Source organism: Pipra filicauda, unplaced genomic scaffold (genome assembly GCF_003945595.2).
Source record: "Pipra filicauda isolate LSUMZ 115617 unplaced genomic scaffold, ASM394559v2 scaffold9_size5747161_pilon, whole genome shotgun sequence".
NCBI classification, from domain to species: Eukaryota; Metazoa; Chordata; class Aves; order Passeriformes; family Pipridae; genus Pipra; species Pipra filicauda.
Window position 1 is genome coordinate 3411228 of NW_024105198.1, and position 15641 is coordinate 3426868.

Genomic DNA, 15641 nt, shown 5'->3' on the forward strand with positions numbered 1-15641 from the left:
ATAGTGGGCTTTTACAGTCTTTGTAGGATTTTCCTAGAGTTAAGGAGTTATTCATCATTTCTACTGCCAAGGCAAAGGATGTTTACATAAAACATGCTGTTCCACTTCAGGATAAGGATGAGGACACGGCCGTGGGGTTGGCACATGGAGCTATGGACAGACTCCTTTGCTAAGTCTGTCTGCAACCCAGCCCAGTGAGCCTGCAGCCCAGCCCACGTGCTGCCCAGCCTGTGTCCAAGGGCCAGCAGGTCACCAGCCCCTGATGTTCCAAGCTGGGTGGGGACACTTCACCACTGCAGCCTGGTGTGTCACCAGTTTGTTACCCATGACCGCAAGGGCCTCACTGTAGTTGGAGCTTCCTTCCCCTCCAGCAGCAGCACCCATGGCTGCTGCATTTGCTCCTTGGCTTTATCATCCTGTGCCTGGGGAGGAAATGTTGCTCTTCCTTGTCTTCCATGTGCTGGTAACTCACAGAATACCCCCAGGCATGGCAAGCACAGAGTGAGGAAGTGCCAAGTGCTCCTCTCGTGCTCCCTTCAGCACCATTTTTGCACTGTTCCAGCCCAGTTCTCCACACACAGACCACAGTAGCCCTGCCATCAGTTCATACCTCCTGTGTGCTTACTAATGGAGTGGTCCAGAATAGAAGAAAAACTGATTTTGCTCTTTCTCTCCTGGACTTTGTGATGCCACCCCTTCCACCCACGCTCAGAATATTTTGCCCTCTCCTAAAACAAGATGGTTGTTTTGAAAAGCAGCATCATGATTTCATAGATACCAAAGCAGAAGCAAGAGGATGCTGCCACAGTCACCTTGGGTATGGTGGTCCTTCATGGTATAAAGGACAAGACTTCTCCTGCCCCTGTCCCCCAACCAAAAAGGTAAATGTAGATATGTAAATAAATATATACATATTTTTTTTAGTCACATAGTTTGAGTTTCAGCTTCCTGGTTGGTCCAGACTCCTGTCATGGTTTCACCCCAGCCAGCAGCCAAGCCTCACACAGCCACTCGCTCACTCTCACCACCAGGACTGGGGAGAGAATTGGAAGGGTAAAAGCTACAAAGCTCATGGGCTGAGATAAAGACAGTTTAATAGGGAAAGCAAAAACCATGCACCCAAGCAAAGAAAAACAAAGAATTGATCCACCACTTCCCATGGGCAGGCAGGTGTTCAGCCACCCCCAGGACACCAGAGCCCCATCACACGTAACAGTGACCTGGGAAGACAAACTCCATCTCTCCAAACATCCCGTCCTTCCTCCCCAGTTTTATATACTGAGCATGATGTCATATGGTCTGGAATATCCCTTAAGTCAATTGGAGTTACCTGTCCCGGTTGTGTCTCCTCCCAACCTCTCATGTACCCCCAGCCCCCTCCCCAGCATGGCAATAAAAAAGCAGAAAAGGCCTTGGCTCTGTGTAAGCTCAGCAACAAAAACATATCTCTATTGCCAACCCTGTGTCCAGCACAAATCCCAAACATAGCCCCCACACCAGCCACTAGGAAGACAATTAATTCTACCCCAGCCAAAACCAGCACAGTTCCCTTGTGACTTAGTCCAAGACAATTTAGGCTTCTGCCCTCCTCCAGCCGCCTGTGTTCCCCAGGAAGGAGTTTCATTGATTTGACCTTCATGTGGTCCTTGAACCAAGAAGTATGTGAACACTGCAGCCCACAGCAGCTTTTCCTGCTTCTCCCCATCCCAGCGGCTGCAGTGGCATTTCATGGGAAATTTCTGACAGAGGAATACAGGGCCACAAGGGAGGAGGATGTGAAAGCAGGCCCCCAAATTTCCTGAACCTTTGTGGAGCCTTTTCCCTGGTGTTATCAAGTAGGATATTTTCAGAAACATTTAGACCTTAAGCTGGTCAGATGTCCTCTTTAATCACAGTATAACTGCAAATAGAGTGTAAGAAATTATTTAAACAGATGATTTCTAGGTAGTGAGTAACAAATAACTAAAAGGTTATAAAGATTTTCTAAGAATTAAAGGCATGAAAATTGTGTGTAGTAAAATCATCAGTTTCAGGGAAACAGAGAACCTTGAAATAACCAAATTCAAACTCATACTAGTAACATTGTAATAATTGCATCAATGCTAATGACAAGTAGCCAAAACCATAAATAAATCACACTTCCATATGTATTGTGCTTTTACGCCCCACAGTTTTGCAGAATGAAGTCTCAATTACTCTGAGGTAAGAATACCTGCAAAAGCAAGCTGTGGTAAGGAAAGCAAAGACCTGGAAAGGAGCAAGATAATAACAGAGCTCCCAGGGCTCTATACACAAGTCTTCTGTGTTTAATGTTAAATTACATGACAACTGAGTGAAGCTGCCTAAAAGTGACAGTGTAGGTGGAGACACCTTTAAGCCTTATATAAGACAACAAGAACTTTTTTCCCCCCCATTGCCACCACTTTGGAGTCAGTACAATCAGATTCACAGCCCGGATTGCTCCGAGCCCCACTCTGTGCCACTGCAGACCCAAACTGTGTCTCACTGTCACTGCAGGAGGGCTGTGTCCAGACCAGGGACTAGGATTTGGCTGAATTAGTTCAATTACTTGTATTCGAGGACAGGATGTTGAATTTGGGTGTAACAACAGCAAAGGCTCATTTCAGTTCAGCTGAATGCAATGAAGCAGAAGAGATTCTTTATTGAAGCAGAAGAAAAATCGAGAGCTGTAGAAGACAGCAAAAGACAGTAAAATCCCTCAAAAGAATATTTCAGTAGAAAACAGATACTTCTAGACAGGACTAATTCAGGCTCAATTACTGAATTATATAGATTAACTATAAACTCTGTTTAATATTACCTCATTACAGTTGAGAAGCCACAATTTCAGGGTGTCAAAGATTTTCTGCATTGACAAGTTCCTTTTTTTCTCTCTGGGCATCTACATATTCACCTGTTTCCCAAGTAGTCTGAGGGCACTGCAGAGGCACATGGCCCAAATCAGGGCTTGTAATTGAAAGCAATTAATCAATTAAACCAAGCAGTTAAATTGCTCTGTAAGAAGGGAAGCTCCACCTGTGAGAAGGAGTGGGATGGGCAGCCCAGGTCTCTGCAGTTCTTGGGAATTTTTTGGTTTTAGATTTGTATACCTGGATTCCCCATCTCTTAAATGTGATACAGTGATACAGAACATTTCTGTTGGAAGGGGCCTATGATGATCATCTGTTTCACACTGGTAATGTGAAAATTTAGGCTGCTTCATGAATTTTAACTTAAAACACAGTGGTGGGTGTCCCAGAGAAGCTGGTGAGAAAGTGAATTGTGAGGACCTTCGTGGTTCAGCTCCTTATGAGCTCTCTCTCAGACCTGAGTGTGTGTAACGTGCCTGCTAAAGCTTATTCGCCAGAAAGCAATGCAAGGAGGAAAAGAGAAAGAAATAGTTGCTTAGGAATAAAAAGAAACAAAGGAAAACATTTTAAAAAATAACTTAAAAACCAGAAGGGGGGTAAAGCATACTCAGCAGGAAATATGAAATAGAGGAGAAGTAATTTTTGAACTTTCCTCTTCTGACCCTCCCTTAGGGCTTCCGTTGTCTGCCCACACCTCTGACAGTGGGCACTGAGACACTTGTTTTCTGAAAAAGAGGAAGGAAAAAACACCAGCCGTTGTCCTGGACATTTGTGACAGAGTGAGCAAGGGCAGGGAAGTGCTCCTGATTTACTCCAGCTTGGGGAGTGCAGGTCAGTCCAGCTGGAGAAGGGAGTGGCCGCAGCCTGGAAAGGATGGGAATGCTGCTACGAGCAGCCGTGCTCCTGAGTTCCCTTCTCTGCAGTGGTGAGTCTGGGCACAGGTCCCCTGCCCAGGGCAGCCTCTGCCCTACACTGGGGTGTCCGCTTATGCTTGGCGGGGATGGCTCTGTTTTGGGAAGAGAAATATGGTAAAAAGGCCAAGTCTGCATGCTGCTGGCTCAAGGTTCAGGTGTTTCAGATCCAGCGGCAGCGAAGTGCAGCAGTGCATGATGCCATGGAAACCCTGCCAATGGACTGAGAGCACAGAGATCCCACACGTGTTGTGGTGGTTATTTTATGCAACGCGAAGGGTCTGATCAGCACTTGTGTTCTCAGGAAAGGGGAGGTTTGGAAACCAGCAGAAAAGGGTAAAGAAGTGTCTATGGAAGCTTAGATTCAGCCCTTAGAGTGACAGAAACGTATTGGAACAAAGGCAGTGGTCCTCATATTTACAGGAAAATTTAAAGAGTTTTAAACTTCTTTGCCCCATGGTTTAAGTTGCTCATGTTTGGTTTAGGCTGAGAGAGCACTGTCTTCCAGAAAAACAAATGAGTAGTAGAGGAGAGTTCACAAAAACAGGGCTTTACTATTCCTTGGAAGCCCAAAGGGTGACATCTGGAGCAGACATTGGCTGAGAACAGGGAGCTGCAACTTGGGCTTAAGACAGACTCCTTCCCTCAAGCCTGGTCCTCTGGTGCTGTGCTCTGCCCAGGGGCAGTGGTGGCAGGTAAGCACCAGACAGAGCAAGAGAGCCAAGCTGCACATGTGGCAGGAGTCAGTGCCCCTGGCCATCAGCTGCCTCCTGTCCCTCTGCCTCATACCACGCTTTTGCTTAACCCACCCCTGAGCAGACCATGCCTCATCATACACACTGACCGCTTGTGCTTCTCATCGAGTGGATTCTCCTTGCCAATGCTCTCACCAGCCACAGCTTCACCACTTAGCAGCTGTTTCACCCTGGCTGTTTTGTGGCTTATTTTTCTTCCTACTTTCTTTTTGCAGCATTTTTGGATCTGAGTGGCCCCAGTGAGATTAAAGCTGTATGGAAGGGATCTATCACTCTGCCATGTGCCTATGTCCCTGTGGAGGACCTTGTGCAGCAAACCCTCACCTGGTCTGTGGTACATGACCAGAGCTCAGGCACCATCTTTCGGAGAGATGGCTCTGGGGACCATGTGCTCCTGTCTGAGTACAGGGACAGGGTCAGTGTCCCGAAGGACACCCCAGGGAACGTGTCTCTTGTCATCCTGAACCTGGAGGTCTCTGATAGGGGAACCTACACTTGCCAGGTCACCTGGAGAGCCAGCAACAACAGCCTGATAGCAAAGGAGATCGTGACAAAAATGGAGGTTGTTAAAGGTAAACCCAGGAAGGAGGCTGTGTGGGAGGGGAAGGCTTGGCTTGGGAAGGCTTTTGGGAATTGGGTAGAGCAGGCAGGTGGAGTGACCACATGCTTCCATGCAAAACCTTTTTGCTGGGGAGTGTCAGGCTCCAGGAAGAAGCAGCAAATAGGTCAGGGAGTGAAATTCTGCCCAAGACAAAGCAGCCTGTAATTTGGGGAGGATCTGTGGTTCCTCACTTATCAGTTTGTCCCTGGGTCTAGCTGTATCCAATGGTTCAGTCTTTTCCAGGAGCATGCACTGGCAGGGAAGTCCCTGGGATACAGTAAGGCTGTTCTTTGGCTAAATTTCACCAGCACATGCCTGACCTCCCTCTGTCCGGGCAGAGGTGGTTTATAGAGGCACAAAGACAGCATCAGTCCAACAGAACAGGACCCCGTGTGTAGTGCCATGGGTGGCACAGCTGATGAAGGCACAGCTGAGCTCAGCCTATGCAGGGAGGTGATGCGAGAACCACTTCATCCTGAGAAGGCACTGACGGCCAGAGCGAGAACTGCCGTGGTGGAGAGACCTTCCCCAACACAGCCAGGGCAGCGTGACCTGGGCCTCTCTGCTTTGTCTTCCAGCGGCAGCCACCAAGCCCATCATCAGGGCCAGCGAGCTGGGGCTGACGGTCCCGGCCGGAGCCAGCACCAGCCTGACGTGCGAGGCCAGTGGGTCCCCCCCCATCAGCTACCGCTGGTTCCGGAGCACCCCGGGGGGGAAAGTCCTGCTCCGGAGCAGCGGGGCCGAGCTGGCGTGGGACAGCCTGCGGCCCTCCGACAGCGGGATGTATTTCTGCGAGGCAGCAAACAGGGCTGGGGGCGGAGTGGCCCAGCAGAGCGACACCGTGCAGCTGACAGTGACAGGTGAGTGCCCAGAGCCACAGCACAGAACATCTGGGGCCCTTCAGCAGGGCAAAGGAACAGCCCTACTTCCCTGCCCTGAAAGAAGGAAGCGCCAAACACCTTTAGTACTCCTTGTTGCTGGCTCCAGCTTGTGTCCTTCTTTATTTCCTGTATTCGATTTCCTCCTCCTCTTTGAGGAACTGCTCTTTCCTGATGCAAAAGAGGTTTTGTATTTCAAGCACTTACTGATTCCTCTGTGGGTTTTTTTGAAGTTCTCACTGCCTCTGTAACGCTGCCTACTGCAGTTCAGCAAATTTAGACAAGGAGTCAGGAGGAACAAGTGAGCGGGAATTCAGTGGGGGAACAAACTAAACTGGCCTTTGCCGGACAGGCAGACGTGCCGCACTTCACACACGCCATGATATGACTCGTCCAGGCTCCACACAACGGTGCATGATAGGGTGGACTTGATGGCCTCAGGGGTCTTTTTCAACCTAAACAATTCCATGACGGATGCGTGGTGGAAAACTTACAGCTCTCCTTGGCTGGTAAGTCGACCAGCAGAGCTGTGAAGCCCACGATGGCACAGCCAAGCACAAGTACCACACGCTGGCCTGTGAAAGAGGCAAAGTTTGCTGAGCTCCCAGGTGACGAAGCTCTGCCTGAAACACCGTGGTGGTTTTCCCAGCAGTCGCACATTGGAGCAAACAGCACGGGAACAGGGATGAATGCTGGCCATGCAGGCTGACACTGCTGCCACGGCATCCCCTCCTGTCCACTGCATGGGGCTGGTTCCTCCTGCTCCTGTCCCGCCTGTGGAGAGATCTGTATCACACCAGCATCACCATCATGGTCAAATCCCTGTGTAAGCCTCTCCCTCCCCTTCACCTTGCAGATCTGCCCACAACAACAGCGGCCTCGTGGAGGGATGTGGGAACCCCAGGGAGACACCACCTAACCACAGGTCAGGGTGAGAGCCGTGACAGCTGATGGCAAGGAATGGGTGTTGGGGCAGGGTGTGGCACCAACAGTTGGCAGTGGGTTTTACTGCTGGCAAACAGACTCTTGAGAGTATTGAACTTTAGTCCATATGCCTCAGTTTTAAATCCTGATGTTTCTGAAGGTGGAACATCCTCCTTCCTTCAGTCTCCAGCCTGCAGAGGGCTGTTTGCTTGCTTGTAGGGAGGTTGGGTCTCTGTAGGAGAGACTACCTGTCTTAGTGCTGCTGGAAATGCCATTTCCTAACTTGAAGAGTGTACAGGATATTCTGGGTTCAGTTCTTTTCTAAAGGGCTTTTTTTGCTTGTTTTTTGAATGGAAGCACTGAGGGTAGGCAGAGCTGGTGTTTCCAGTGGCAGATACAAGAGATGCAACAGCTGCTTCAGACCTGATTGATAACATGTACCTAACCAAGCACAGCAGTTCTGAAGGAGGACTGGTGATTTCCAGTTTGGTTTTGTGGGATGTGGGAATTCAAGCCTGGGCTAGAGTAGGTCTGCTGGTGGACTCTTTCTGTGCTTGGGTTATGTTTCATTTGGACTTATGCCCAAGCAATCACATGAGGGCTGTGGAAACTGGCATTGGTGACTCAGGGAAGATGCTGACAGGTGTTGACTGTTCTTGCAGAAAAAACCCAAACAGAGCTGGTGTTCAGAGGTACCTCAGGAATCTCCTGGACTCCATGGGGCTCCATCACTACTACAGGTGTGTGTGTACAGACATACAAATATATATCCACACCTAGTGTTTGTATGTATGTAGTTTGTGTATACACAGTATATATAGTATATATACACTGTATATAGTATCTCTTCAGTGTATACTACATATACTCTCTCTATAATATAGTGTATCCATAGTACTCATTTCTGTAGTTTGCCTATTTTCACTACCTTGTAAAGGGGATGGAGGCATCCTCTTCTGATCCCACAGCTCTAATCCCAGGTCTCCTGGTGCTAAAATGAGGGTTGGAAATGCACTGTTAGCCTTTCACTCCTGTTTGTTTTGCAGATCTCCCCATAACAGTGACTGCAGTGACTTCTGAGAGTGGTGTGGGATATCCAGAGAGGAATTATACAACTCAGGGTAAGCGAGAGCAAAACTAAGCTGAAAAGAAGATTAGGGACCCAAAACAGATGCTCTGTAGTCAGCAACTTCAGCATCAAAATTTGTGTTCTGCCTTTCAGCTGGCTGCAAATTGTATTAACAGCTGTTCTCAAGGAATCTAGATGATTCATGTTGACTCTTCGAAAGACTCTGAATGTTTTTAGGGGGGAATGAAAGAAAAAAACACTCATAGGTGGGGCACACAGAGTTGTTCCTGTGTTCCTGAGCAGCTGGTCTGTTTTTATCTTTGAGTGTCCAAGCTGGAATAGCAGAAAAGCCTCAGTGTGCACCTCAAGCAGATCTCCTGCACGTTCACCAGCTTTGCAGCGTTGTGACAGGTTTAAACACTTTCCAGATACAACTGAGCAGCACCCTTGAAAGGAAAGCTGAGACCCTTTGTTTCACGATGTGCAGTGCAATAATTCTGCCCTGCTCGCACCCCTGGTGCCTCAGCGTTAGGAGATGGGTGCTGTGTGTCTGGCCATGGTCCCTTGGCGAGGGTACACAACAGTGCTGGGTCACACAGCACAGCCCAGAGCCATGGGAGGCAGGGGCTGTGGGGACAGGGCCGTGCAGGGACACAGCCCTGTGTGCCAGGCAGTCTGGCTGCTGCCGTCCTCAGGGGCAGGGTCAGTGTCACCTAACTGCTGCTGCTGTCACTCAGGAAGGCTCCTCTGCCTGAAAGTCCTCTGCTGTGTTGCTTTAGATTTCCAGAGGACTGGCCTGTCCCTGTATCTGGTCATCCTGATTGCTGTGGTGTGTGGTGCTGTGATTTTCCTCATCATCTCTTTTATCATTTGCATTAGAAAGCCCAAAGATGGTGAGTAGAATGTTCTGGAAAACCCAGATGTTTTGTGCATGTCCAGCATGGTTTTACCTTTGAGGGGTCTTGGGGGGCTAGGGTTGTGCTCACAGCCACCAGCTGCAGCTCTGGCATCTGCATCGTACAGACAGTGGATGACAACATGAGCAGATTGACATAGGTGGTGGAAGATCCAAAGAGGCAGAGAAGTCCCCACATTCAGAAGGATTTGCCAGGCACTGGCTGCAGGGCTCAGGGCAGCAGTTGCCCTGGTGCTTCTGAGTGGTTTCCCCCATCCCAGCCTGGCTCTGGGGCAGCTCAGTCCCTGCCCCAGGCCCCCCCCGCGGTGCACGGCTGCTCTGCCACAGTGACTGGGGGTGGCTGTTTCTCGCTGCTCCTCACAGGCATCCCACAGCTCAGACTTGCCTGCTCAGCCAAGCTCTCATTCCAAACCTTTAAAGTCTTTGCTTTTTTTTCTTATTTTTACCTTTTTTTTTTTTTTTAAGGAATCAGAATAACCTCTTTCAAAACTGTCCTTTATTGAACTTCTAATGAACAGGGAAACTGGGGGGAACCGGGAACTTTTAGTTTCTAAACTCAGCTTTACCTTTGACCTTGGGCTAGTTATTTTACCCAGTTGTGCAACAGCTGGGATATGGGTTGTTTTCATTTTCTTGGACTGATTCCTGAGAATTAGAGTCATCACCCACCTGACATGACCTCCAAAGTTGTTATTTTTATTCTGTCTTAGGAGGTAATTTTCTTATATCAAGAAGATAAATGTAGAAATTTTTTTTTTTAAGAATGTGAATGCAAATTATTGACACAAATTTGATTATTCTTTTCCAGCTCAAGTCTATGACGTAAAATTGTGAGTATAACTCTTTATCTGACACACTGATGAATCCCGGGGGGGCTGTATCAGAGCAGAAATAAAAAGCACTGCTATTAGCTGACAGAATGAAAAGCCCCTTAAGCAGCCAGGGTGAAGAGGTTCCAGTCACATAGGATGGCCACAGCAACATAGAATGTGGGAAGAAAGATCTTTTTGTTAGCAATGTCAGAATTGTAAAAGTGAGCAAGAGCTCTTTATTAACTCCTCAGCCCAATGAGGGCTACTGAAGATGATTGTCAAGGATAAATTCCCAGTGCTTTTTCAAAAGCAAAGAACAGGAACAAGAGAGCAGAGGCTCCTGATGCACTACTTATACCCCGATTTATCCCCAAAGTATCCTTGGCTGAACTTGCTTCTTCTTAACCATATCTGTGGCAGGAAGTTACGGCTATTTCTAAATTTGGGTTTCACATCCTGATCTACTTGTAACCTGTGGGAGTTATACTGAAAAGCCTGATAATCCAGTCAAAACACACAAGGAGAACCACTTCCCTAGGTATAAATTAAAGTGCTGCTAACTTGAGTGCCACAGCGGGATGTGCCAGCAGCGTCTGCCCCGGTGCTGGGCTTCCCCAGCAGTGTGTAAGGCAGCAGTTTGAGTAACAGCTGAACCCTGAGCAACTGAACAAATGCTGTGATGGTATTTCTCCTCAGAGGATTTATCTTCATTTTAAAAATATTAGATATCATAAGCCACATGGTGGATGTGGGCTGCTTTCAGTTCTTATTTTACTATTCCTCCAACACTTTTTATAATTATATAGATATATGTATATTTTTCTTGCAAGGAGCAGCTGTCTGGTTATGGCATTCCAAGAAATAGTGGTAACCCTTGCATTGCTTACACACCTTTTGCTGCCTCTCTCTGGAAACTCTCTCTGGGTTGGAAGCAATGCTGCTACAATGCCCAAGGTTCTCCTGCCACCTGAAAGCAAAGGACAAAATTCTCTCCTTCAGAATACTGCCATAATCCAATGGCTCAGGTTTACATGGGTTTGAGTCAGACCACATTATTGCTCAAAATCCTGATGGCTTGGGAGATGCTTTGTCTACTCTGGCTGCTATTCTTCTTTCGTATTGCATTTTGATTTCAGCCATAACTCGAGAGCAGCAGCCTCTTCAAGGCATGAAAGCACAGAGCACTATGAGGAACCCATCTCCTTCACTGAAAACAACTATGTGACGGAGCCCATGGAAAACAAAAGCGCTGAAGGAAATAAGAACACGTCTGACTGTGCTGGAAACCCCCAGGAACATGAGTATGAAGTAGGGGACACTTCCTAAGAGCCAGCAGTGCTCTGCAGGTACCAGTCCTGAAGAGCACCTTCACCCAGGCAAAATTTATCTTTCTTTTACCTTTGCCTCTGAAAAATAGGTTGGACAAGCAGTGGTTGCTCTTCCTTCACAATCCCTGCAGTGAAAATGCACACCTCTTCAGGAATTTCAGTTACAGACTGCTGTATAGAACTTCTGATTTTGCTTTCCTTGGTTCCCTTTCATCAGATATGCCCAAGAAACCCTTTGAAAGCTGGGGAATGCAGGTCCCAGGCTGGGAGCACTGTGCTAAACTTACTGCTTTACATGGCCAAAAGGACCAGCATTCCCAGTCTTCATGTGGTGGGAGCAGAGCCAGCACCAAGGGCTGCTCATCATCCCCATCCCTGGGGGTGAGCAGGGCAGGATGCAGCTGGCCTGGGAATTGATGGTTCTCCTCCTGCCCACACGATGCTGCACAGGTGGTAGAATGTCCTTTTCATGCAAGAGAGCCCTTAGAGAAACACTGAAAGGCAGATTAAAGCTAGGAGAAAACCAGGAACCTGCCACACCAGGAGCAGCAGTGCAAGAAGTTGGAACGCTCCTGCTCAGCCTCTGTGCTGCCCTCGATCTCCCTCCACAGCACAGAAGTACAGACACACTGGCCATAGCTCTGGACAGTTCTGATACTGCAATCAAGCACATTCTTTCTGAGCTCACCTTCTCTGGTCTCTCTTTAAATGCATGTTTGATATTTGAAAGAAATTAGATACTTTTCTGTAAGTTTGGGATCAGATTGTTTACACATGCCTCACATATTTTGATGTGCGTAATTCTGCACAACCAGCTCATCTTTAAATGCCAGCAAGCACTCACAGCTCCTCAGTAGATACTCAGGAAGTACTTTTCACCCACCTTAAAGGGCCTGAAGGGTAAGTTATGAATAATTTCTACTGCCCTGAGTAAATCTATAATGTGGGTACTGCAGTTCTGGAAGAACCTTTTTATAATGAACAGGGCAATCTTGTGTCCTATTAAAAGTCATGTGGACATGTGTAAAACAGAAGGCGTAATGTGAGGGGAACATTGGTGACAGAGGCACAGGATGAGCGGGGCCCCAGATGTGCTGCTCACACTTGGACCTGCACCTGCAGGTCTCTGTGAGCATTGATTGAAAACTCACCAGCATTCCAAGAGAGCGTGAGGTGCTAATGGAAAGGCATTCCAGTCAAAAACCAGCATTGCAATACTGTAAAACCCACCATGGAATGCTGCCACCTTATGTATGCATATTGGTTTCATCTTGGAGCGGCTTAGCAGAGCAAGAAAAATTACTGAAAAAGATTATAAAGGATAATTATTAGCACAAAACCACAGCTGTGCAAATGCAGTCTTTTGGTCAGCTTGGAAAAAAGAGAAAAAGGAACAAAGGAGCAAAGTGTGCTCATGGTGACCAGTGCCAAGAAGGTGAAGGGAATGTTTGGCTACAACTTCTCTGAAAAGGATGCAGATATTAGTGCAAATTGTCTGGTAGCACTTTTAAAAGGCAAGGAAAAGTACTTCTTGTTTGCAACACAGAAGTAAGTGTGGAACACGGTGCTGCTCACTCTGGGCTGAGAGACCCAGAGGTCCAATGGAAAATTAGAGGAAGGAATGATATAAAAATTCATCAAAATGCACTCACTGCCACAAATGCTTTCCAGGCACTTATCAGTGACCTTATACTTCCTCCCTGCATTTCTTGCACCACAAGTTTTATTTCTCTTTGTTCAGAATGTACTTAAAAATCAAGTGCTGGGAAACCTTGATTTCCAAACAGAAAAAGAGGAACACACAACCACTGGTGTCATGGGGAAAACTGCCCGCATGTATCTGCAGCTTACTGCAGGTGTGGAGAAGCAAATGCAAATCATTAAACTTCAGGACTGCAAAGTTTGCAGATTTTGTTAAACTTATCTTTGTTTTGCCTATAAAGGTGGTGGGAGAGGGGTTGGTGTGTGTGAGCATCTGTATGTGTCCAGGAATGATGCTCCCAGGAGTGTGGAGGTCCCTCTGCAGAGGAATTCCAGAGAATCTGCTGGAGTTTGGGCTATGTTCTCCATGTTGTGTCATGTGAGGTTTGTAGCCTGCAGTCAGCCACAGTTCAAGGAATGGAAGAGTTGCTGATAAGTCCAATGTAAGGTTCTGAGCTAATGAAATGGAATGTTTGAGGTGTGAAAGCAAATGAGTTCTGTTATGGAGAGTGTAAAAAGCCTGAGGAGACTGGCAGTCTCTTTCTCAGCAGTTAGGTGAGTAGGAGAAGAAAACTGTTGCAATAGTATTGCAAGGTACAGAATTTTCAGTGAAAGGGTTTTCCAGAAAACAGCAAAAAACTCACACCTGGGTCAGCATTAATGTGATGGTAAATCAACAGTGTTGAAAGTCTCTGGTAAATTGTCTGTTTTTTCTTTAACTGGAGATGAGGCTGTAGGCTTTGGAGCCCTGCAGTAATGTTCTCTTTCTTTTAAAAAAGGTTTTTAAAATAGGTGTGACTGTGTGTTTGGGCATGTGTTAGGTCAGAGGAGGTGGGAAGGGTATGTAGCTGGTGCTAGAGCACAGCACGCCCATCTGAGCTCAACCTGACTGCAGGGACAGTCCCCCAAGCAGGGACACGGCTGTGGGCACCTGAAATGACCTGCAGTGTTCTTTGAGGTGTCATGACATGGCCAGAGCTCCAACCTGAGGAGAAGGGAGCACTGAGGTAAGGTAGAGGTGTGGAGACAAAGGGCTTTCCCCTGAGGGACAGAGTGGTCACGCCGTGGTCTGCACACACAGGGCACTCTCACCGCTGACACTCCACGGGTGATGGGCGTCACGATGGGTTATCCTGGCTGGAAAGCCAGCACCAGGAGCTGGTGATGTTAAATACAGCTGTTGTAGGGCAAGCTCATGAAACTGGAAAGAAATCCATGAAACATGGTCTCCATGTGTTTTGTGTCTGCATGCACTGTGGGACAGCTGGACAAGGTCCTGATCCTGATTTGGCCTGGGGTGTCCCTGGGCAGCACTTCAACAGCCAGAGGATAAGCTGAGGTCACAGCAGATCATCCCAGACCAGCACTTGTGTTTACCAAACCTAGACCTCAGCCATGGCGCCCCAGGAGGAGGAGCTGGACAGCCTGCAAGGAGCCAGCATCACTATAGTGATGAGACTATCGAGAGAACCAGCAGCTGGTACATGTGGCAACTGCAGGTAAAGGCACATCTGAATTGCTCTGACAGCTGTGTGTGTGCAACTCACCTGTGGCACCAGTAGGAAATGAGTACTCAAAGGACATCATATATATGGGTCCCTTTCTGGTGTCAGGAGGTGTTTACAAGGATTTGGCCAAGCTAATGGGTAACCCAGAACTGATGTCATTGACCTTGGAATTCCTAGGAAGGGAAGGGAATTTTTTCAGACGGAGTACTTGTACATCATGTTTCTGTCACACAGGCCTTGAGGGGAAATGCTCATTTACACTAATTTCTGTTCCTTTAGGTAGAACAAGGTTATGTTTTCATGCCTGACTGCCCAACTGCCTGGTGTGTGTGAGAGCTGTGGGGTGAATGGCTGGGGGTGCTCACACAATCAGCCTCTGTAGGACACCCAAAAAGTACTTAGTAAATCACAGTCAGATCTGTGATTTGGCTATGGCTGGACCAAACAAGAATGTCTCACGTAAAAATTTCTTCTTTTTTTGAGTGCATATGGTTCAAAAAGAGCACTTTCAGATCTTTCTTTTTTAGTTACCTACTTTTGGTGATTTGCTCAAAGCCATGTACTGAATTTCACCCCCTTGCATGCTAAGAATCTTATTTCATCACTGGAAAAATGGTAGCAAACTTCTCTAGCTTCTGGCAGACTTTGTCAGAACTTGAGAGTAAAATGCAGGCTCAGCAGAGCTGGTCCCTATGAGCAGGATCTGAGGGCCCATCTGTGCTCAAGTTTGAGGACACAAGGACTTTACTGTGTCACCTCTAATTAGCCTGAGATGGAGTAGCAAAAATTACAGAATAAAGAGTGCCTGAACTGTGATACTTGAAGAAATGATGCTTGGAAGAGTGTTTTGAACTCCTGTGTGTTGGGAGTAAGGTGGATGCCTGGGGGACAGGGTGCCTTACCCATGGTGCTGCGTGGGAGAGAGCAGCATGTTCAACCCACAGAAGAGACACTGGAGGAAAATACTGCATTTTAATAAACTGAGTAGCTGGCCATAATGTCTGAGACATTGAAGGCTTTTTCTTCGTATATTCAGATTCAAAACTATAAGGAGTCCCTCCAGTAAAGAAGAAATGGGCTGACTGTGTGACTCAGGGGGAAGACTAGCAGCTGTGTCTCTGTCCAGAGAGAGAAAGACGTCATGTACATCATATTTGAGGAACTGCAGTACTTCATGTCTATTTTAGTTAAATAGTCTTCTTTTTTTTTTATCCTGTATAATTATAGCCTCAGGAAGTCTTGCATGTCCGGTTCAGAAAGTAGTCCTATCAGCAGTTTTAGCTTGGGTTTTCAGCTTGTTCCAGGGCATGTTCCCCAAAAATCTAGCTTCTTTTAAAGTCTTTTGTGTAGCAGACTGTTTCTCTGTCA

At 47.3% G+C, this 15641-nt stretch overlaps 1 protein-coding gene across 1 annotated transcript; it reads left to right on the forward strand.

The window, feature by feature from the left end:
• The first annotated feature begins 3723 nt into the window (after positions 1-3723).
• On the forward strand, positions 3724-11326 carry LOC113993083 (V-set and immunoglobulin domain-containing protein 4-like). Its single transcript, XM_027730954.2, has 9 exons — positions 3724-3795; positions 4752-5108; positions 5716-5997; positions 6872-6940; positions 7602-7679; positions 7986-8060; positions 8788-8901; positions 9733-9754; positions 10873-11326. The coding sequence occupies exons 1-9, from the start codon at positions 3744-3746 to the stop codon at positions 11060-11062; spliced, it is 1239 nt and encodes a 412-aa protein (XP_027586755.2). The 5' UTR covers positions 3724-3743; the 3' UTR covers positions 11063-11326.
• Positions 11327-15641: the final 4315 nt, after the last annotated feature.